At 41.5% G+C, this 22,040-nt stretch overlaps 1 protein-coding gene across 2 annotated transcripts in view; it reads left to right on the top strand.

The window, feature by feature from the left end:
* Window positions 1–22,040, top strand: part of LOC124038288 (regulator of G-protein signaling 7-like) — a 128,682-nt gene that overhangs the window by 88,285 nt on the left and 18,357 nt on the right. For both annotated transcript variants that reach the window (XM_046353957.1, XM_046353956.1), the window contains 6 exons: window positions 14,979–15,029; window positions 17,929–18,035; window positions 18,471–18,522; window positions 19,708–19,772; window positions 21,524–21,600; window positions 21,799–21,880. In XM_046353957.1, coding sequence (XP_046209913.1) covers window positions 14,979–15,029; window positions 17,929–18,035; window positions 18,471–18,522; window positions 19,708–19,772; window positions 21,524–21,600; window positions 21,799–21,880 — 434 coding nt within the window. The remainder of the gene's footprint in view (window positions 1–14,978; window positions 15,030–17,928; window positions 18,036–18,470; window positions 18,523–19,707; window positions 19,773–21,523; window positions 21,601–21,798; window positions 21,881–22,040) is intronic.

Below are 22,040 nucleotides of genomic sequence, written 5' to 3'. Positions count from 1 at the left end.
CAAACGAGGATCGGATGTCGTCGACCTTCTTTTCAAAATGGTTGACGAAGTCATCTGCAGAGAGGGAGGAGGGGGAGGGGGCGGAGGATTCAGGAGGGAGGAGAAGGTGGCAAAGAGCTTCCTAGGGTTAGAGGCAGATGCTTGGAATTTAGCGTGGTAGAAAGTGGCTTTAGCAGCAGAGACAGAGGAGGAAAATGTAGAGAGGAGGGAGTGAAAGGATGCCAGGTCCGCAGGGAGGCGAGTTTTCCTCCATTTCCGCTCGGCTGCCCGGAGCCCTGTTCTGTGAGCTCGCAATGAGTCATCGAGCCACGGAGCGGGAGGGAGGACCGAGCCGGCCTGGAGGATAGGGGACATAGAGAGTCAAGGGATGCAGAGAGGGAGGAGAGGAGGGTTGAGGAGGCAGAATCAGGAGATAGGTGGGAGAAGGTTTGAGCGGAGGAAGAGATGATAGGATGGAAGAGGAGAGAGTAGCGGGGGAGAGAGAGCGAAGGTTGGGACGGCGCGATACCATCCAGTAGGGGCAGTGTGGGAGGTGTTGGATGAGAGCGAGAGGGAAAAGGATACAAGGCAGTGGTCGGAGACTTGGAGGGGAGTTGCAGTGAGGTTAGTGGAAGAACAGCATCTAGTAAAGATGAGGTCGAGCATATTGCCTGCCTTGTGAGTAGGGGGGAAGGTGAGAGGGTGAGGTCAAAAGAGGAGAGGAGTGGAAAGAAGGAGGCAGAGAGGAAAGAGTCAAAGGTAGACGTGGGGAGGTTAAAGTCGCCCAGAACTGTGAGAGGTGAGCCGTCCTCAGGAAAGGAGCTTATCAAGGCATCAAGCTCATTGATGAACTCTCCGAGGGAACCTGGAGGGCGATAAATGATAAGGATGTTAAGCTTGAAAGGGCTAGTAACTGTGACAGCATGGAATTCAAAGGAGGCGATAGACAGATGGGTAAGGGGAGAAAGAGAGAATGACCACTTGGGAGAGATGAGGATCCCGGTGCCACCACCCCACTGACCAGACGCTCTCGGGGTGTGCGAGAACACGTGGGCGGACGAAGAGAGAGCAGTAGGAGTAGCAGTGTTGTCTGTGGTGATCCATGTTTCCGTCAGTGCCAAGAAGTCGAGGGACTGGAGGGAGGCATAGGCTGAGATGAACTCTGCCTTGTTGACCGCAGATTGGCAGTTCCAGAGGCTACCGGAGACCTGGAACTCCACGTGGGTCGTGCGCGCTGGGACCACCAGAGTAGGGTGGCCGCGGCTGTGTAGGTTCGGTGTTGGCGTGGTTACACGTGGTCTGTGGTTGTAAGGCTGGTTGTACGTACTGACAAATTCTCTGAAACAATGTTGGAAATTATCATTAAAATCTCTGGCAACAACTCTGGTGGACATTCCTAGGGTTAGAGTGTAAATTGCACGCTCCTTCAAAACTTGCCAAATCTGTGGCATTTTGTTGTGTGACAAAACTGCACAGATTTGCCTTTTACTGTCCCCAGCACAAGGTGCACCAGTTTAATGATCATACTGTTTAATCAGCTTCTTGAAATGCCACACCTGTCAGGTGGATGGATTATCTTGGCCAAGGAGAAATGCTCCCTAACAATGATGTAAACAAATTAGGGCACAGAATTTGAGGGAAATAATATTTCTGTGTCTATGGAACATTTCTGGGATCTTTTATTTCACCTCATGAAACGTTGGACCAACACTTTACGTGTTGCGTTTATATTTTTGTTCAGTATATATTTTTTGTAATATTATTTTAGTTGTAGTTTTTTTGACAAACAAAAACACACATTGACAAAAACAAAAGACAACTTAACATTTACAAACATATCCACAAACATTAATGAAACATGAATGACATCACACTTGCTCAGATTCACATCGGTTCCCACCGTATCCGCACCCAATGCATCACCCTTTATGACTTAATATTGTGTTATGTTGTTCCACTCATCAGTCACTCGGTTGCACTAGAAATAGAAATAGAATACTGCCAAGTATTCTGGTGGACTTCACACACTGGTGGCAGGATAATTATCCATAGCCCAACCTTAATAACCAAAAAAGCCATGCATGCAAGACGACTTGACCTGTCTGGTGCACACATATTTCTCTGTCCTTAATTTGCCTCAAATCTGTATCTTTGCCTTGTAACTGACTCATTCTAGAAAGTGAGAAGGAACAATACTTGATCAAGATGAGCTATCTACTAGTTTAAAGCCATGAAGTATATAATTTGTTTCAAAGAATGAATGTACGGGCTACATTTATGAGAATAATACATGCATTTGCTTACCATATCAACCTTGAAGATTGTTGTGACTTTACTTTCATTAATCTGATGACTGTTATTTATCGAATCAACTAACTATGCTTAACTATTACACAATTAACTCATTAGGAATTTAGGGCACCACGAAACGGTTGTTAAAAGAGTTATCATTTCCCAAATTCAACACTACAGGACTTTACCTTTCACATCCATAAAACTGTCAACGTATTAAATCATAACCTTTTATCATATCATCATTCTGAACAGTCAGAACCTCATGCATCTGCTAAAACCCCAGCCTTACTCATGATTCAGTACTATACACATTTGTTTAATTATTCATTTACTAGCTAACTCAATAATAACACAGAATAAACATACACTTAATACATGAGGAAAAAGGTCCCTAACGGACTGACAACATATGGCGGCTTGTTACACAAGGGGGCCGGGGGATTGGGTGAGAAAAAGGGACAAATATCGTTGATACATTTTTAAACTATTCTCATATACCTTGCACCTCAACCGCCTCGTTACGTGTGAAGGCCTTTGTTCAACATTCATCTCTGTCGCAACCAGCCCTCCTTAGGAAGGTTGTTGGCCTTTCAGCGGCAAGCGTGTATGGCTCTGAGTGTCCGAAAGGCATCTACCCTTTCCCCGTCTTCTACCGTTGTTCACTCTGGAAGATAGCTAGCCAGCCGTGTCGACGGTTCGCATTGGTGATGAGCGTAGTAAGCTACAGTGATTTGAGAAGAGCAGTACAGTAGGATGATTTGGAGAGTATTAGGATGGTCCCCCTTAGATTCGATTTTCTAGATATTTGACTTAGGACAGCTGGTCATTCTTACCAATGATTGTCGCTGATAGGGGAGTTTTCTGCTCTCTTCACTTCGTGTCAATAGTCAGAGTTTGAATCACTTTAAACGCGCAGCTGCAGCCTGTTGATGTTCTGGTCTAGTCTGGGAGGTACAGATACCCGCCATGTTGTGGAGTCAACAGAAGTCAGATATAGCATTATATTCACAATATTCACTTACCTTTGATGATCTTCATCAGAATGCACTCCCAGGAATCGCAGTTCCACAATAAATGTTTGTTTTGTTCGATAAAGTCCATAATTTATGTCCAAATAAATCTCCTTTTTGTTCACGTGTTTAGTTCACAAATCCAAATTCACGATGCGCAAGCCAAACGAAAAGTCAAAAGAGTTCCGTTACAGTTCGCAGAAACATGTCAAACGATTTATATAATCAATAATGTTTCAACCGGAATATTCCTTTGTCTTTAGAAATGCAATGGAATGCAGCTACCTCTCACGGGCACACACCTGACTGAGCTCATGGCACTTTGCCAGACCTCTGGTTGAAACAGCTCTCATTCTCTCCCCCTTCATAGTAGAATCCTCAAACAAGGTTCTAAAGACGGTTGACATCTAGTGGAGGCCTTAGGAAGTGCAATCGGACCAAATTTACACCAACTTGGATTGGCAAAGAGTTGAAAAACTACAAACCTCAGATTTCCCACTTCCTGGTTGGATTTTTTCTAAGGTTTTTGCCTGCCATATGAGTTCTGTTATACTCACAGACATCATTCAAACAGTTTTAGAAACTTTAGAGTGTTTCCTATCCAAATCTACTCATATGCATATCATAGCTTATGGGCCTGAGTAGCAGGCAGTTTACTCTGGGCACCTTATTCATCCAATCTACTCAATACTGCACCCCAGCCATAAGAAGTTAACAAAACTACTTTTATAATTTTTCACATTTCATATATAATGTTAAGGATGGAAACTTGACAGAAAAAAGGGGATATACTTTCAAGTTACAGTATTTCCTTTATAACCTTTTTAATGACATCACAAAATAAAAACCAATGTGACATTACTTTTCAATAGATCATCTCCGACCATTCCCCACGTTCTTAGGTTAGAAATATTGTTCCAGAATTCACTTGTTGAACGTGTTAGAGTTTTGTCGGGAAGACTCTGTGTAGACAAAGGAACATTCCTTTGGTTAACCTCTAGCGACGAGCAATCCCGTATCCGGGAGCGTAATCATAGCCTCAAGGGCATTACCATAACGCAACATTTCCTATTCATGAAAATCGCAAATGAAATTAAATAAATATATTCAAACACAAGCTTAGCCTTTTGTTAACAACACTGTCATCTCAGATTTTCAAAATATGCATTACCGCCAACGCTAGACAAGCATTTGTGTAAATTTAGCATGGCATAATGCTATGCTAGGCTGTGCTGGCAGCAGGCAACATTTTCACAAAAATAAGAAAAGCAACCAAATTAAATAATTTACCTTTGAAGAACTTCAGATGCTTTCACTCAGGAGACTCCCAGTTAGATAGCAAATGTTCCGTTTGTTCATCCTGCTTGGCTGAGAAATCGACAGAAAAATACTTAAACTATAATGCATTATCATAAAGCAACTTTTTCTATTCATGAAAATCACAAATAAAATGAAATAAATATATTGAAACGCAAACTTAGCCTTTTGTTATCAACACTGTCATCTCAGATTTTCAAAATATATTTTTCAACCAAAGCTACACAAGCATTTGTGTAAGAGTATTAATAGCCTCACATAGCATTAAGCATAGCATTCAGCAGGCAACATTTTCAGAAAAACAAGAAAGGCATTCAAATAAAATCATTTACCTTTGAAGAACTTCGGATGATTTCAATGACGAGACTCTCAGTTAGATAGCAAATGTTCATTTTTTCCCAAAATATTATTTGTGTTGGCGAAATAGCTCAGTTTTGTTCATCACGTTTGGCTAAGAAAAAGACCGGAAAATGCAGTCACTACAACGCCAAACATTTTTCCAAATTAGCTCCATAATATCGACAGAAACATGGCAAACGTTGTTTAGAATCAATCCTCAAGGTGTTTTTCACATATCTATTCGACAATATATCAGTCGTGACAGTTGGTTTCTCATCAGAAGCAAACGGAAAAATACTGCAGCTGGAGATTACGCAATAATTGCGAGGGAGGACACCAAGCGACCACCTGGTAGATGTAGTCTCTTATGGTCAATCTTCCAATGATATGCCTACAAATACGACATAACAATGCTGTCGACATCTTGGGGAAGCGACAGAGTCATTGGCATGAGGCGGTTTTAAAAAATGCGGCACTTCCTGATTGGATTTTTATCTGGGTTTCGCCTGTAACATCAGTTCTGTGGCACTCACAGACAATATCTTTGCAGTTTTGGAAATGTCAGTGTTTTCTTTCCAAACCTGTCAATTATATGCATAGTTGAGCATCTTTCCATGTCAAAATATCTTGTTTAAAACGGGAACGTTTTTCATCCCAAAAAGAAGTTAATATTGGAGAGGGAGACCCTAGATTCCGTTTCCTTTAATTTACAGCAGGGTGTGAGCTGTCAAATCGGCCCAGTTCCCTGCTCCCCTCTGCTGTGGGTGAGAGAGGTCTGGTTGTCATCCATTGCCAAGATTATCTGACCCATTCTGATCCTCACAGGACAGTCAAGACAAGATGTTACACTCATTTATCACCACAAAAATGTTTGAGTGAGTGCAACACAAACATATTTCCAGGGTGTTGATGCATCCTCCTCCCAATACAGCCTCTTCCAACATCAAGGGTAGGGGAAGGGTATCCATCTGCAAAAGTAAAGTTTTGCTTTGATTTCAAATCAACTCATATTGTTGCTAACTAGCTACCCTAGCTGTTGTACTAGCTGAACTGTGACACTAGCATATTGACTTGCATCTTGGTATTAAAAGACAGCAATGTATTCACATAAAAATAAAAGTGTTTCAACAAATCATTAGTTAGCTAGCTACCTATGACCTGAATTGTGAAAAATATAATAGCTAACGTTAGCTAGCTAAGCGCTAGCCAGTCAGTCAGTGGCACTGACAGATTGGAACTGGTATCAACTAAATGTGAAATTACATTGTGTGTCTGTCTTTATTGATTTGTCGAAGGCATTTGACAACGTGGACCATGCTGTGTTGGTGCAAAGGTTAAAATGTTGTGGAATGACTGGTCATGCTCTAGATTGGTTTAGCAATTATCTATTAAATCATACACAATGTGTATTAGAGTTGTGCTCAGGTGTTCCCAAAGGTTCTATTTTTGGCCCAATAAATCAACAACGTAGGATTATATTGAAACAGCGGATGTTCATTTTTATGCAGATGATACTGTTCTTTATTCAAGTGGTGGTAGTTTTTCTTTAGCATTTGAAAATGTCCAAAGAGCATTTAGCACCATACAACAGAATCTGTATGATTTGAGGCTGGTTGTGAATTTGGGTAAAACAAAATTCATGTTATTTTCAAATGCCAGGCATGTTACTAATCATCAAACGTTTTGAGAATGACACATATATTAATTTTCACAAAGTCTGCTGCCTACATTTGTATGATGGCAATTTTCACAAACTCCAGAATGTTATGAAGAGTGATCAGATTAATTGCAAAGTCCCTATTTGCCAAGCAAATGAACTGAATCCCCCCAAAACACTTCCACTGCATTTCAGCCCTGCCATAAAGGACCAGCTGACATCATGTCAATGATTCTCTCTTTAACACAGGTGGGAGTGTTGACGAGGACAAGCCTGGAGATCACTTGGTCATACTGATTGAGTTCGAATAACAGACTGGAAGCTTCAAAAGGAGGGTGGTGCTTGGAATCATTGTTCTTCCTCTGTCAATCTTGGTTAACTGCAAGGAAACAAGTGCCACCATCATTGATTTGCACAAAAATGGCTTCACAGGCAAGGATATTGCTGCCAGTAAGATTGCACCTAAATCAACCATTTATCAGATCATCAAGAACTTCAAGGAGAGCGGTTCAATTGTTGTGAAGAAGGCTTCAGGGCACCCACGAAAGTCCAGCAAGTGCCAGGACCATCTCCTAAAGTTGATTCAGCTGCGGGACCAGGGCACCACCAGTACAGAGCTTGCTCAGGAATAGCAGCAGGCAGGTGTGTGTGCATCTGCACGCACAGTGAGGCGAAGACCTTTGGTGGATGGCCTGGTGTCATGAAGGGCAGCAAAGAAGCCACTTCTCTCCAGGAAAAACATCAGGGACAGACTGATTTCTGCAAAAGGTACAGGGATTGGACTGCTGAGGACTGGGGTAAAGTCATTTTCTCCGATGAATCCCCTTTCCGATTGTTTGGGGCATCCGGAAAAAAGCTTGTCCGGAGAAGACAATGTAAGCACTACCATCAGTCCTGTGTCATGCCAACAGTAAAGCATCCTGAGACCATTCATATGTGGGGTTGCTTCTCAGCCAAGGGAGTGGCCTCACTCACAATTAGGACAAAGAACACAGCCATGAATAAAGAATGTTACATATATATCCTCCAAGAGTAACTTCTCCCAACCATCCAGGTGATGAACAATGCCTTTTCCAGCATGATGGAGAACCTTGCCATAAAGCAAGAGTGATAACTAAGTGGCTCGGGGAACAAAACATTGATATTTTGGGTCCATGGCCAGGAAACCCCCCAGACCTTAATCCCATGGAGAACTTGTGGTCAATCCTCAAGAGGCGGGTGGACAAACAAAAACCCCAAACAATCTGGGTTTTGTATTGATTATGCAAGAATGGACAGCTATCAGTCAGGATGTGGCCCAGAAGTTAATTGACAGCATGCCAGGGCAGATTGCAGAGTCTTGAAAAAGAAAGAGTCAACACTGCAAATATTGACTCTTTGCATCAACTTCATGTAATTGTCAATAAAAGCATTTGACGCTTATGAAATGCTTGTAATTACACTTCAATATTCCATAGTAACATCTGACAAAAATATCAAGAGACACTGAAGCAGCAAACTTGTGAAAAATCATATTTGTATCCTTCTCAACTTTTGGCCACAACTGAACATTGGATGGACAGTGAGGGGAAAAAGGTATTTGATCCCCTGCTGATTTTGTACGTTTGCCCCCTGACAAATAAACCTAATGGTAGGTTTATTTGAACAGTGAGAGGCAGAATAACAACAACAAACAACAACAAAATCCAGATAAATGCATGTCAGAAATGTTAAAAATTGATTTGCATTTTAATGAGGGAAATACGTATTTGACCCCCTCTCAATTAGAAAGATTTCTGGCTCCCAGGTGACTTTTATACAGGTAACGCGCTGAGATCAGGAGCACACTCTTAAAGGGAGTGCTCCTAATCTCAGCTTGTTACCTGTATAAAAGACACCTGTCACCTCGTGGAGTAGCAATGATCTTGAGAACAGTGAGGAATCAGCCCAGAACTACACGGGGGGATCTTGTCAATGATCTCAAGGCAGCTGGGACCATAGTCACCAAGAAAACAATGGGTAACACATTACACCGAGAATAACTGAAATCCTGCAGTGCCCGCAAGGTCCCCCTGCTCAAAAAAGCACATATACATGCCCGTCTGAAATTTGCCAATGAACATCTGAATGATTCATAGGACAACTGGGTGAAAGTGTTGTGGTCGGATGAGACAAAAATGGAGCACTTTGGCATCAACTCAACTCACAGTGTTTGGAGGAGGAGGAATGCTGCCTATGACCCCAAGAACACCATCCCCGCCGTCAAACATGGAGGTGGAAACATTATGCTTTGGGGGTGTTTTTCTGCTAAGTGGACAGGACAACTTCACCACATCAAAGAGACGATGGACGGGGCCATGTACCATCAAATCTTTGGTGAGAACCTCCTTCCCTCAGCCAGGGCATTGAAAATGGGTCATGGGGATGGGTAATTCCAGCATGACAATGACCAAAAACACACGGCCAAGGCAACAACGGAGTTGCTGAAGAAGAAGCACATTAAGTTCCTGGAGTGGCCTAGCTAGTCTCCAGACCTTAATCCCATAGACAATTTGTGGAGGGAGCTGAAGATTCGAGTTGCCAAACGTCAGCCTCGAAACCTAATGACTTCTCTAAACCTTAATGAGATCTGCAAAGAGGAGTGGGACAAAATCCCTCCTGAGATGTGTGCAAACCTGGTGGCCAACTACAAGAAACATCTGACCTCTGTGATTGCCAACAAGGGTTATGCCACCAAGTACTAAGTCATGTTTTGCAGAGGGGTCAAATACTTATTTCCCTCATTAAAATGCAAATCACTTTCTAACATTTTTGACATACGTTTTTCTGGATTTTTTTGTTGTTATTCAGTCTCTCACTGTTCAAATAAACCTACCATTAAAATTAAAGACTGGTCATTTCTTTGTCAGTGGGAAAATGTACAAAATCATCCCTCACTGTACATAGAGCAAGTACAAATGCGGGTGGATGACAAGCTGAGCTTCAGTATTTTTTTTTTTTTTACCTTTATTTAACCAGGCAAGTCAGTTAAGAACATATTCTTATTTTCAATGACGGCCTGGGAACAGTGGGTTAACTGCCTGTTCAGGGGCAGAACGACAGATTTGTACCTTGTCAGCTCGGGGGTTTTGAACTCGCAACCTTCCGGTTACTAGTCCAACGCTCTAACCACTAGGCTACGCTGCCGTCCATTCATGTGGAGAACTTGATAAGGAACCTTGCAGCAACAAATTCATTTTTGTAAGGGACTGGCTCAAATTAAGATCCTACATCTGTAACATTTTGGAGAATTAACGTATGGTTAGGGGAAGTATGACAGTTGCGTTATACGCCCACCCATACTCCTTGACCAACCTCCCTACTTTCATTTCGGTCTTAAAGATGCACTATGCAGAAATTGCTCCATCATTTCCTAATTGCAAAAATTCTAATAGTTCACCTAATTTCAGTGTATGTGACAAAGCAAGCAAGTATAGTGTAGAGTATCATTGTACCATCTAAACCACTGTGAAATATCTTTAACATGTCAAAAATGATTGTATTTTCAGATGTTTGAAGCTGGTGTACAAAACCAAAAGTAAAAGAAGCAAAAAAGAAACTTAAGAACAGGATGCATAGAAATAGCGCACATAGAACATATCTAATACTTCTCACTTCAATGAGAATGACAGATCTATAACCCACATGTGAATTTGGTCGGGTCACCCAAAAAGTTACATATTGCAACTTTAAGTAACCAGACCATTATTCCATTTGTAACGTAACATGTACTAAATGGAGGTACCCAAATTTAAGTAACATATCCTATGTCTGGCTAATGTGGTCAGGCTGAAAATAGTGTCGTTTAAGACCCAAATGTAAGACCCAAATGCAGAGCGTGTCGAAGTAACAATGCTTATTACAGCAACAGGGGCAAAGGTGCAGGACGGCAGGCTCAGGTCAGGCAGAGGTCAGTAATCCAGAGGTTGGGCAACAGTACAGGACAGCAGGCAGGCTCAGGGGCAGGCATAGTGGTCAGGCAGGTGTGTACAGGGTCAGGACCGGCAAGGGTCAAAAACCACAGAGGCCGAGAAAAGAGAGACTCGAGAAAAGCAGGCTCTGACACAAAAACGCTGGTTGGCGTGACAAGACGAACTGGCAACAGACAAACAGAGAACACAGGTATAAATACACAGGGGATAAATGGGAAGATGGGCGTCACCTGGAAGGGTGTGGAGACAATCACAACGACAGGTGAAACAGATCAGGGTGACAGTAGGAGCGATTGTTAACTAACTGTAAACAATTTTATCTGGCATCTTGGATAACTGTGAGGTGAACAAATTCACATATTTACCATTAATTAGTTACCTTACCTCCAGCAATGTTTACTTTTTGACATTCTTTTACATTTCCACTTTCCAAGCGTATTCTATTCTGTCCAGTTGTTTTAGCCTATCTTAACTAACTAACTACATCGGTAACACTGATGTACTGCAGATAAGATGTCTCATTGAGTGTAGGCGACTCTTCAGCATTACACTATGCACTGAGTATACAAAACATTAAGAACACCTGCTCATTCCATAACCATAGACTGACCAGGTGAAAGCTATGATCCCTTATTGATGTCACTTGCATGTGACAAAACACTTCAATCAGTGTAGATGAATTAGAGGAGACAGGTTAAAGAATGATTTTTAAGACTTGAGACAATTGAGACATGTATTGTGTATGTGTACCATTCAGAGGGTGAATGGGCAAACAAAATATTTAAGTGCCTTTGAACAGGGTATGTTAGTAGGTACCAGGCGCATCGGTTTGTGTCAAGAACTGCAACGCTGCTGGGTTTTTCGAGCTCAACAGCTCAACAGTTTCCCGTGCGTATCAAGAATGGTCCACCACCCAAAGGACATCCAGCCAACTTGATACAACTGTGGGAAGCATTGGAGTCAACATGGGTCATCATCCCTGTAGAACACTTTCGACACCTTGTAGAGTCCATCCCCCGACGAATTGAGGCTGTTCTGAGGGCACCTAATGTTTGATATAATCAGTGTATATGTATTAAGTTGTCCTGCTTAGCGTTAGTTAGACAGGTTATGCCATGACTGTTCCAGCCACTCTTAACAGGGGTGTAATTTGTATTAATGGGAACAGAGTTAGGGTGTTTCTAATGAGAGAGCTTGGGACTCTAAGGTTCTATCTGCAAAAAGATGATTCTGAGATAATTGGCTTTAATGTTCTGATTTGATTGGTGTCAGCAATTTTTATCTACTATTCTTTTGAATTCAACAACATGCATTGGGATATTTAGAGTAGTATATACAGTGGAGAGAAGAAGTATTTGATACACTGCCGATTTTGCAGATTTTCCCACTTACAAAGCATGTAGAGGTCTGTAATTTTTTATCATAGGTAGACTTCAACTGTGAGAGACGGAATCTAAAAAAACAAAAATTCAGAAAATCACATTGTATGATTTTTAAGTAATTAATTTGCAATTTATTGCATGACATAGGTATTTGATACATCAGACAAGCATAACTTAATATGTGGTACAGAGACATACGTTTTCTGTAGTTCTTGACCAGGTTTGCACACACTGCAGCAGGGATTTTGGCCCACTCCTCCATACAGACCTTCTCCGGATCCTTCAGGTTTCAGGGCTGTCGCTGGGCAATACAGACTTTCAGGTCCCTCCAAAGATGTTATATTGGGTTCAGGTCTGGAGACTGGCTAGCCCACTCCAGGACCTTGATATACTTCTTACGGAGCCACTCCTTAGTTGACCTGGCTGTGTGTTTCGGGTCGTTGTCATGCTGGAGGACCCAGCCACGACCCATCATCAATGCTCTTACTGAGGGAAGGAGGTTGTTGACCCCATCCATCCTCCCCTCAATACGGTGCAGTCGTCCTGTTCCCTTTGCAGAAAAGCATCCCCAAAGAATGATGTTTCCACATCCATGCTTCACGGTTGGGATGGTGTTCTTAGGGTTTTACTCAACCTTCTTCTTCCTCCAAACAGGGCGAGTGGAGTTTAGACCAAAAAGCTCTATTTTTGTCTCATCAGACCACACAACCTTCTCCCATTCCTTCTCTGGATCATCCGGATGGTCATTGGCAAACTTCAGACGGGCCTGGACATGCACTGGCTTGAGCAGGGGGACCTTGCGTGCGCTGCAGGATTTTAATCAATGGCGGCGTAGTGTGTTACTAATGGTTTTCTTTGAGAATGTGGTCCCATCTCTCTTCAGGTCATTGACCAGGTCCTGCCGTGTAGTTCTGGGCTGATCCCTCACCTTCCTCATGATCATTGATGCCCCACGAGGTGAGATCTTGCATGGAGCCCCAGACCGAGGCTGATTGACCGTCATCTTGAACTTCTTACATTTTCTAATAATTGCGCCAACAGTTGTTGCCTTCTCACCAAGCTGCTTTCCTATTGTCCTGTAGCCCATCCCAGCCTTGTGCAGGTCTCCAATTTTATCCCTGACGTCCTTACCCAGCTCTCTGGTCTTGGTCATAGTGCAGAGGTTGGAGTCTGTTTGATTGAGTGTGTGAGAGGTGTCTTTTATACAGGTAATGAGTTCAAACAGGTGCAGTTAATACAGGTAAATGAGTGGAGAACAGGAAGGCTTCTTAAAGAAAAACTAACAGGTCTATGAGAGCCGGAATTCTTACTGGTTTGTAGGTAATCAAATACTTATAAAATGCTAATTAATTACTTAATAATCATACAATGTGATTTTTTTGGATTCTTGTTTTAGATTCCGTCTCTCACAGTTGAAGTGTACCTATGATAAAAATTACAGACCTCTACATTAGAGGTAGACCGATTATGATTTTTCAACGCCGATACCGATGCCGATTATTGGCGGACCAAAAGGCCGATACCGATTACATCGGCCGATTTATTTAAAAAAAAATGTGTTTGTAATAATGACAATTACAACAATACTGAATGAACACTAATTTTAAGTTAATATAATACATCAATAAAATCTATTTAGCCTCAAGTAAATAATGAAACATGTTGAATTTCGTTTAAATAATGCAAAAACAAAGTGTTGGAGAAGAAAGTAAAAGTCCAATATGTGCTATGTAAGAAAGCTAACGTTTCAGTTCCTTGCTCAGAACATTATAACATATTAAAGCTTGTGGTTCCTTTTAACATGAGTCTTCAATATTCCCAAGTAAGAAGTTTTAGGTTGTAGTTATTATAGGAATTCTAGGACTATTTCCCTCTATACCATTTGTATTTCATTAACCTTTGACTATTGGATGTTCTTATAGGCACTTTTAACAGTATAGCTTCCGTCCCTCTCCTCGCTCGTCCCTGGGCTCGAACCAGCAACACAATGACAACAGCCACCATCGAAGCAGCGTTACCCATGCAGAGCAAGGGAAACAACCACCCCAAGGCTCAGAGCGAGTGAAGTTTGAAACGCTATTAGCGCGCGCTAACTAGCTAGCCATTTCACTTCGGTTACACCAGCCACATCTCGGGAGTTGATAGGCTTGAAGTCAACAGCACAATGCTTGACGCACAACGAAGAGCTGCTGGAAAAACACACGAAAGTGCTGTTTGAATTAATGTTTACGCGCCTCTTCTGCCTACCACCGCTCAGTCAGATACTTGTATGCTTGTATTATCAGTCAGATTATATGTAACGCAGGACACGCTAGATAATATCTAGTAATATCATCAACCATGTGTAGTTAACTAGTGATTATGATTGATTGTTTTTTATAAGATAAGTTTAATGCTAGCTAGAAATTTACCTTGGCTTACTGCATACGCTTAACATGCAGTCAGTCTCCTTGTGGAGTGCAACGAGAGAGAGGCAGGTCGTTATTGCGTTGGACTAGTTAACTGTAATGTTACAAGATTGGTTCCCCCGAGCTGACAAGGTGAATATCTGTCGTTCTGCCCCTGAACGAGGCAGTTAACCCACTGTTCCTAGGCTGTCATTGAAAATAAGAATGTGTTCTTAACTAACTTGCCTTGTTAAATAAAGGTATTTAAAAATAATAATAATAATCAGCAAATCGGCAACCAAAAATACCGATTTCCGATTGTTATGAAAACTTGAAATCGGCCCTAATTAATCGGTCATTCCGATTCATCGGTTGACCTCTACTCTACATGCTTTGTAAGTAGGAAAACCCGCAAAATCGGCAGTGTATCAAATTCTTCTCCCCACTGTAGGTAGAGAACATTGAGCAGAACAACTACATTTGGACAAAAATGCAGATGAAACTTTATAGTCCCAAGCTCTTGAATGGCTGTAATAAAAACATATTGTTTTGGATTGACAATTACCCCCTCGCAATTATTCTACCTGAGAGGAATTTGCATGTAATAAAGAGGCTGTACATTATGCTTTGGGTGTATTTATGTATGTTGTTTTCCATTCCAGGTTCTGACATTGTACAGTGGATGATCAAAAACCTGAACATTGATGATCAAGGTAATGTATGCTCATTAGTGTCCTCATGTCTTTACTTATGTGACACTAGACATGTGAAAGAGTGAGTCATTTGCAGTTATGTTACATACAACACTATTATTCTTGAGAAGTTCCTTCCATGTTTAACATGTCAATGGCTAATTAGAATCATTGTAACATTCGTTGAAAAGTAGCCTAAAGTCAGACTTTGTTTCTCTAAAACCTTAATGCATTCGGTAGCAGTGCTTTTCTAAAGCAATTGATTTGATTATATAACCTAGTAGGCGCCATCATGTTAGGTCACGTCACTCGAACGGAACAACATGTTTCAAAAGGTTGGTTATTATCACTTTGCCATGGAGTGAGAAGAAGGGGGAAGGTTTTCAATGGCGGACAGAGGGAGGCAATAGGTATAACCCATGTCACTGATTTAGAGGAGAGGGGACAGAAAAATAATTGGCCTGTCTTCTCTCCCTCAGGCTCCATACCTGGCAAAAGTCTGTTGAGACTCTATTGTATTTCCTCGTCTACCTACCTGTTTTCAAAGCACTCAGTTAACAGCTCCACACACGGCCTGTTCAATAAGACAATCACAAAGAGCCCTTGATGTGTGTGTTTGTTTTCCTATGTGTGTACCTTCTGGTGCATGCCTTGGTATGGAAGGGTCGATTCACCCGCATTAGTGATTTTATTTTCACTTTTTAAAACAAAGCTGACTCAACAGCACTCCACAAATTGCGCATGGACCGTGGAGCACTGGAGAACTCTCAAAAGCACTGCAGTCAGGCTGAAATACCTGCGCCTATACTTCAGCAGAAAACAGGTTCAGACTGAATCTCTGATTCCTTTACTTCAAGAGGAATGATTGAGGAATCTCATTGCACTGTGTTGTCAATCACAAGGTCTGACGAGCAGGAAATTGCACAGAAACACATTTAAGCTTGAGAGAATCTTGTTTGAGGTCCCAATGGTCCTGTGAGAAAAATTTGATTACAAATGATATAGAACACAAAAGTCCCAATACGCTCATTAGAACATTCTAGTATAGAATTACCTCAAATTAATTATAATCTGCATGCCAGGGTATTCACGGGTACAGTACAGTACATTTTAATGGCTGAGTCACTGTAAAGATGATTACAGGGCACACGAGTGGAGTCGGGGGTCAAAATGTCAGATAGCTTTACATTAGCTAGGGAATAAAAATTTGAGGACACTCCCCAAGCCAGACACTAATTTCTATTTCAGTTTAAAAAAATGTATTCTCCTGTTCCATCCTTTGTTTAGGATATGAATCCGATTAGCCTACAAAGTAGCTATGTACCTCTTGGTTCTAGACACTTTTATCCACAGTTGGTGGTTATAAATGCATGCTTTAGCACTTAGGGCTATGTGCAAACAATCCATAAATTTGTTAAAAGTTATTTTGGGGGGTGACTGGATTCGTTTTTAATCCTGTTTGATATCCACTGTGTCTGAAGCTCTAACCAGACAGTAATATAGATGCATGTGCAAATCCTCTTTCAGAATATACAGTATGCCATCTGTGTAGCTTCCCAACAGAAGAGCATATCTGTCTCTTTCTTTCTGTAATTGCTTTATCTATAACAATTTTGCTGTTTTGGTTCAAAACACTGTATCCAAATTGCAGACTAAAAATCTCACACAAGCATACAATGCATAAAACATATCACACACATCCACACACAAATACACTGAAAGGGCACAGACTCGACAAACCATTTCTGTATGGACCTCGCTTTGTGCACTGGGGCATTGTCATGCTGAAGCAGGAAAAGGCCTTCCCAAAACTTTTGCCACAAAGTCGGAAGCACAGAATTGTCTAGAATGTCATTGTACGCTGTAGTGTTAAGATTTCCCTTCACTGGAACGAAGGGGCTTAGCCTGAACCATGACAAACAGCCCCAGATCATTATTCCTCCTCCACCAAACTTTACGGTTGGCACTATGTATTGGGGCAGGTAGCGTTTTCCTGGCATCCGCCAAACCCAGATTTGTCCGTCGGACTGCCAGATGGTGAAGCGTGGTTCATCACTCCAGGGAATGCGTTTCCACTGCTCCAGAGTCCAATGGCGGTGAGCGTTACACCACTCCAGCTGACGCTTGGCATTGCACATGGTGATCTTAGGCTTGGGTGCGGCTGCTCAGCCATTGAAACCAATTTCATGAAGCTCCCGACAAACAGTTATTGTGCTGACGTTGCTTCCAGAGTCAGTTTGGAACTCAGTAGTCAGTGTTGCAACCGAGGACAGACTATTCTCTACACACTACACGCTTCAGCACTCTGTGGTCCCGTTCTGTGATCTTGTCTGGCTTACCACTTCGTGACTGAGCCGTTGCTGCTTCTAGACGTTTCCACTTTCCAATAACAGCCCTTACAGTTGACCGGGGCAGCTCTAGCAGGGCAGACATTTTACGAACTGACAGTGCCACGTTGAAAGTCACTGAGCTCTGCAGTAAGGCCAATTTACTGCCAATGTTTGTCTATGGCGATTGCATAGCTGTGTACTCTATGTTTTTAAACACCTGTCAGCAACGGGTGTGGCTGAAATAGCAGAATCCACTAATTTGAAAGGGTGTCCATTTTGTATATAGTGTATGTTTAAACATTAAATGAGTGATCATTTATTCATGCAAAGCTGGGTCGTACACATTCTACATACAGAGAGACAAGGTGGAAATAGTGATAAAAATATAATTTCTTGCATTTTACATTAGGAGGGGTAACGGATATGGCATATGAGGTCAGAATTACCTTTGAGGCCGTCCCTAAAGGTTCTATGCTGACCTCATATGCCATACCCCGGTGGAGGGGGGAAGTGGGATGTTTCAAAGGGGACAATGGGAATATTAGGGGTGCTGTGGTGGAAAATTATATGATGTTGTTTGTGTTGTCCAGTGGAGGCCCTTCACATAGGGACCCTGATGGCTGCCCATGGCTACTTCTTCCCTATCTCAGACCACGTACTCACACTCAAAGACGACGGCACTTTTTACAGGTTTCAGGTACAGTGAATTCATAGGCTGTATGGCTCTTATATGTACTATAATGTACTCCTTCTTTATCTCATCCAATCCATATCAGACCACACAGGGAGGACTCAATCCATATGTCTTTGTTGAGTGCTATATCTTTTACACTTAATCCATTTATATTGCTAGATGTTTTAGCGAGGCAACTAAAGTGCCTCGCTCAAGGGCCTAATGGGAATTTTAGCCAGGCGTCTCAGTTCTTAGATAAGGGAGTCTCAGTTCTTAGATCAGTTCTTAGATAAAGGTGTCTCAGTTCTTAGATCAGTTCTTAGATCAAGGTGTCTCAGTTCTTAGAACAGTTCTTAGATAATGGTGTCTCAGTTCTTAGATCAGTTCTTAGATAAAGGTGTCTCAGTTCTTTAGCTGCCTCGTCCCTCACTCTTTTCTTCTTACAATCACTCTTCTCAGACTCCCTACTTCTGGCCATCAAACTGCTGGGAGCCAGAAAATACAGACTATGGTAAGAGCCTTAGCAGAAGTGAATAGTATTACACAATGGAAGGCTGGATGGTGCATTGAATGTAACCATATATAGATAAAAATAGATTTTGGGCTACTTTCAATCCGTAGCACGGAAGATCCGCCTTAAAGCGTGATTGGAATTAAAATAGTATTTTCGATTGAGCCGTCATATGTGGCGTTTACCATCAATGCAGTCAGTCCCCGCAAACGCAGGAACATTGCTTTTAAATTTCAATTGCGCTATAGCACGGATCTTCAAACCTTTGGATTGAATCTAGGCACACATTTGTATAGCATCTGACATGCTGTACATTGTAACCCAAAGCTCCAGCTTAGCAGAAGAAAACAGAACCAAAAATGGTGGTTTAATGGAAAAGATAGGGCTATGTTAATTGGAGTCTTATTTTGTATGTGAGTTGCAAGAACCACACCAGCCATATAGAGATCCATTTGCATCCCCAATGCAGCTCTTTGATTCATCCCTATTGTGTTGTTGAAGTGCTGATTGCATGGAGGGAAATGGAGATGGGGGGAAGGGATTGACCAGACGAAGGAGATGTTTGATTGTGTAAACCGATAAAAGAGGAAATAAAGCTGAGTTTATTAAACACCTGTAGCGCATAGCTAACACCAAGCACATTCATTTCCTCTCCTTTTGTGTTGGGGTAGGAAGACTAATGAATGAAATGGGAATAACCATAGCATTAGGGAACCTCTAATTACTTTGTACTAGACAACAGACTGGCATGATTGACACTTTCTAATGAATACGCGTACAGGGGTAATGGAATAATGAAATCTCTACAGATGGTCAGTGTAGAGAGGGATAGAGGGTAGGAGAAATATTGATGGAATGGGAGGGAAGGTGTTTCCATCCAAGTCCCCGTTCAATTTCACACACAGTGCTATGGTTATTGACCTGTGTAATTTACAGGCCAGTTTAGATTGGCCATTGAGTGGTTTCGGTAAACAGGTTAGGACCAGTTAAGGATTTTGTTAAGGTGCATTAACAAGCCACATTGTACTCTGGTCATAGGGATTTACTTTTCCAGAGGCATCTCAATGTTGTGGCCTAGTCTGCAGCTGTTGCAGGAAGGGTTTGGCAAAGTAAAACTTGATCAACAGCCAGCATCTGTCAACAGTAGTTTTTTCTGTTTTCTGATACGTTTGTTCTGTCTCTCAGCTGTTTACCTGTGCAAAAGAACAATGCAAAACAAAGCTCGTCTGGAGCTAGCAGATTATGAGGCGGTAAGAGGTCTTCTCTGTTCATATCGCAATTCTCTCTTTATTTTGTTAGCAGTAGAGTAATTAATATTGATATCAGCCTGATTTGTATCCTCACAGCGAAAGCCTTTTGTTCTGTTGGTATTATTGTGTTATTGTATTACAGTGCCTTGCAAAAGTATTCATCCCCCTTGGCGTTTTTCCTATTTTGTTGCATCACAACCTGTAATTGAAATAGATTTTTATTTGGATTTCATGTAATGGACATACACAAAATAGTCCAAATTGGTGAAGTGAAATTTAAAAAATAACTTGTTTAAAAAACAACGAAAAGTGGTTTGTGCATATGTATTCATCCCCTTTGCTATAAAGCCCCTAAATAAGATCTGGTGCAACCAATTCACATAATTAGTTAAATAAAGTCCATCTGTGTGAAATCTAAGTGTCACATGATCTGTCTCATGATCTCAGTATGTATAAACATGTTCTGCACACCACTAAGCAAGGGGCACCACCAAGCAAGTGGCACCACAAAGACGAAGGAGCTCTCCAAACAGGTCAAGGACAAAGTTGTGGAGAAGTACATATCAGGGTTGGGTTATAAAAAAATATCAGAAACTGAAAATCCCACAGAGCTCCATTAAATCCATTATTTAAAAAAATGGAAAGAATATGGCACCCCAACAAACCTGCCAAGAGAGGGCCTCCCACTAAAACTCATGGACCAGACAAGAAGGGCATTAATCAGAGAGGCAACAAAGAGACCAAATCTAACCCTGAAGAATATGCAAATCTCCACAGCGGAGATTGGAGTGTCTGTCCATAGGACAATTGTAAGCCGTACACGCCACAGAGCAGGGCTTTATGGAAGAGTGGCCAGAAAAAAAGCCATTGTTTAAATAAAAAAATAAGCAAACATTTGGTGTTCACCAAAAGGCATGTGGGAGACACCCCAAACATATGGAAGAGGGTACTCTGGTCAGATGTGACTAAAATTGAGCTTTTTGGCCATCAAGGAAAACGCTATGTCTGGCGCAAACCCAACACCTCTCATCAACCCAAAAATACCATCATTTTTCATCGGCAGGGACTGGAAAACTGGTCAGAATTGAATGAATCAATACAAGGGCTAAATACAGGGACATTCTTGAAGGAAACCTGTTTCAGTCTTCCATAGATTAGAGACTGGGACAGAGGTTCACCTTCCAGCAGGATAATGAACCTTAGCATACTGCTAAAGCAACACTTGTGGTTTAAGGGGAAACATTTAAATGTCTTGGAATGGCCTAGTCAAAGCCCCGACCTCAATCCAATTGAGAATCTGTGGTATGACTTAAAGATTGCTTTACACCAGCGGGACCCATCCAACTTGAAGGAGCTGGAGCAGTTTTGCCTTGAAGAGTGAGCAAAAAATCCCAGTGGCTAGATGTGCCAAGCATATAGAGAAATACCCCAAGAGACTTGCAGCTGTAATTTCTGCAAAAGGTGGCTCTACAAAGTATTGACTTTGCTGGGGGAATAGTTATGCACTCTCAAGTTTTCTGTTTTTATTAATGTCTTATTTCTTGTTTGTTTCACAAGAAAAAATATTTTGCATCTTCAAAGTGGTAGGCATGTTGTGTAAATAAAATGATACATACCCCCCCAAAATATATTTGAATTCCAAGTTGTATGGCAACGAAATAGGAAAAATTCCAAGGCAGGTGAATACTTTCACAAGCCACTGTATGTCATGGGATAACTGTCTGGATTGTTTATGCTTATTGTTGATTCAGGAGAGTTTAGCGAGGCTACAGAGAGCATTTGCCAGAAAATGGGAGTTCATATTTATGCAAGCAGAAGCACAAGCAAAGTAAGTTTCCAAATGAAACAAATGTAGTACTGTATTCGTTGATATGCCCTCATCTCTAACTACCACTTCTCATCAGTTTCCTAATAACAGCCAATTTTAGGCCAGGGGAAGTGGCAAAGATAAAACAGTAATAAGGACACAAAATATGTTTATGTAAAATACCAAAAAAGTAATTGCCTGTACTGTGTATCTCCTTAGAGTTGACAAGAAAAGGGATAAGATTGAGAGGAAAATTCTCGATAGTCAAGAAAGAGCATTTTGGGATGTGCACAGACCTGTGGTGAGTTTATTGTGCTTTTAAAATCTTATGCTTCAAGAGTCACATTATTTCCATAACATATCATCTAGCTACTGTATTTGGGCAAATTTTCCACTGCAGTATTCAGTTAACTGGAGGCTGTGCTCAAATTAAATCCATATCACTGAAGTTCAGCTTTGTA

The sequence above is a fragment of the Oncorhynchus gorbuscha genome, linkage group LG06 (genome assembly GCF_021184085.1).
Source record: "Oncorhynchus gorbuscha isolate QuinsamMale2020 ecotype Even-year linkage group LG06, OgorEven_v1.0, whole genome shotgun sequence".
NCBI lineage: Eukaryota > Metazoa > Chordata > Actinopteri > Salmoniformes > Salmonidae > Oncorhynchus > Oncorhynchus gorbuscha.
This window is presented reverse-complemented; position numbering and strand designations above follow the sequence as displayed.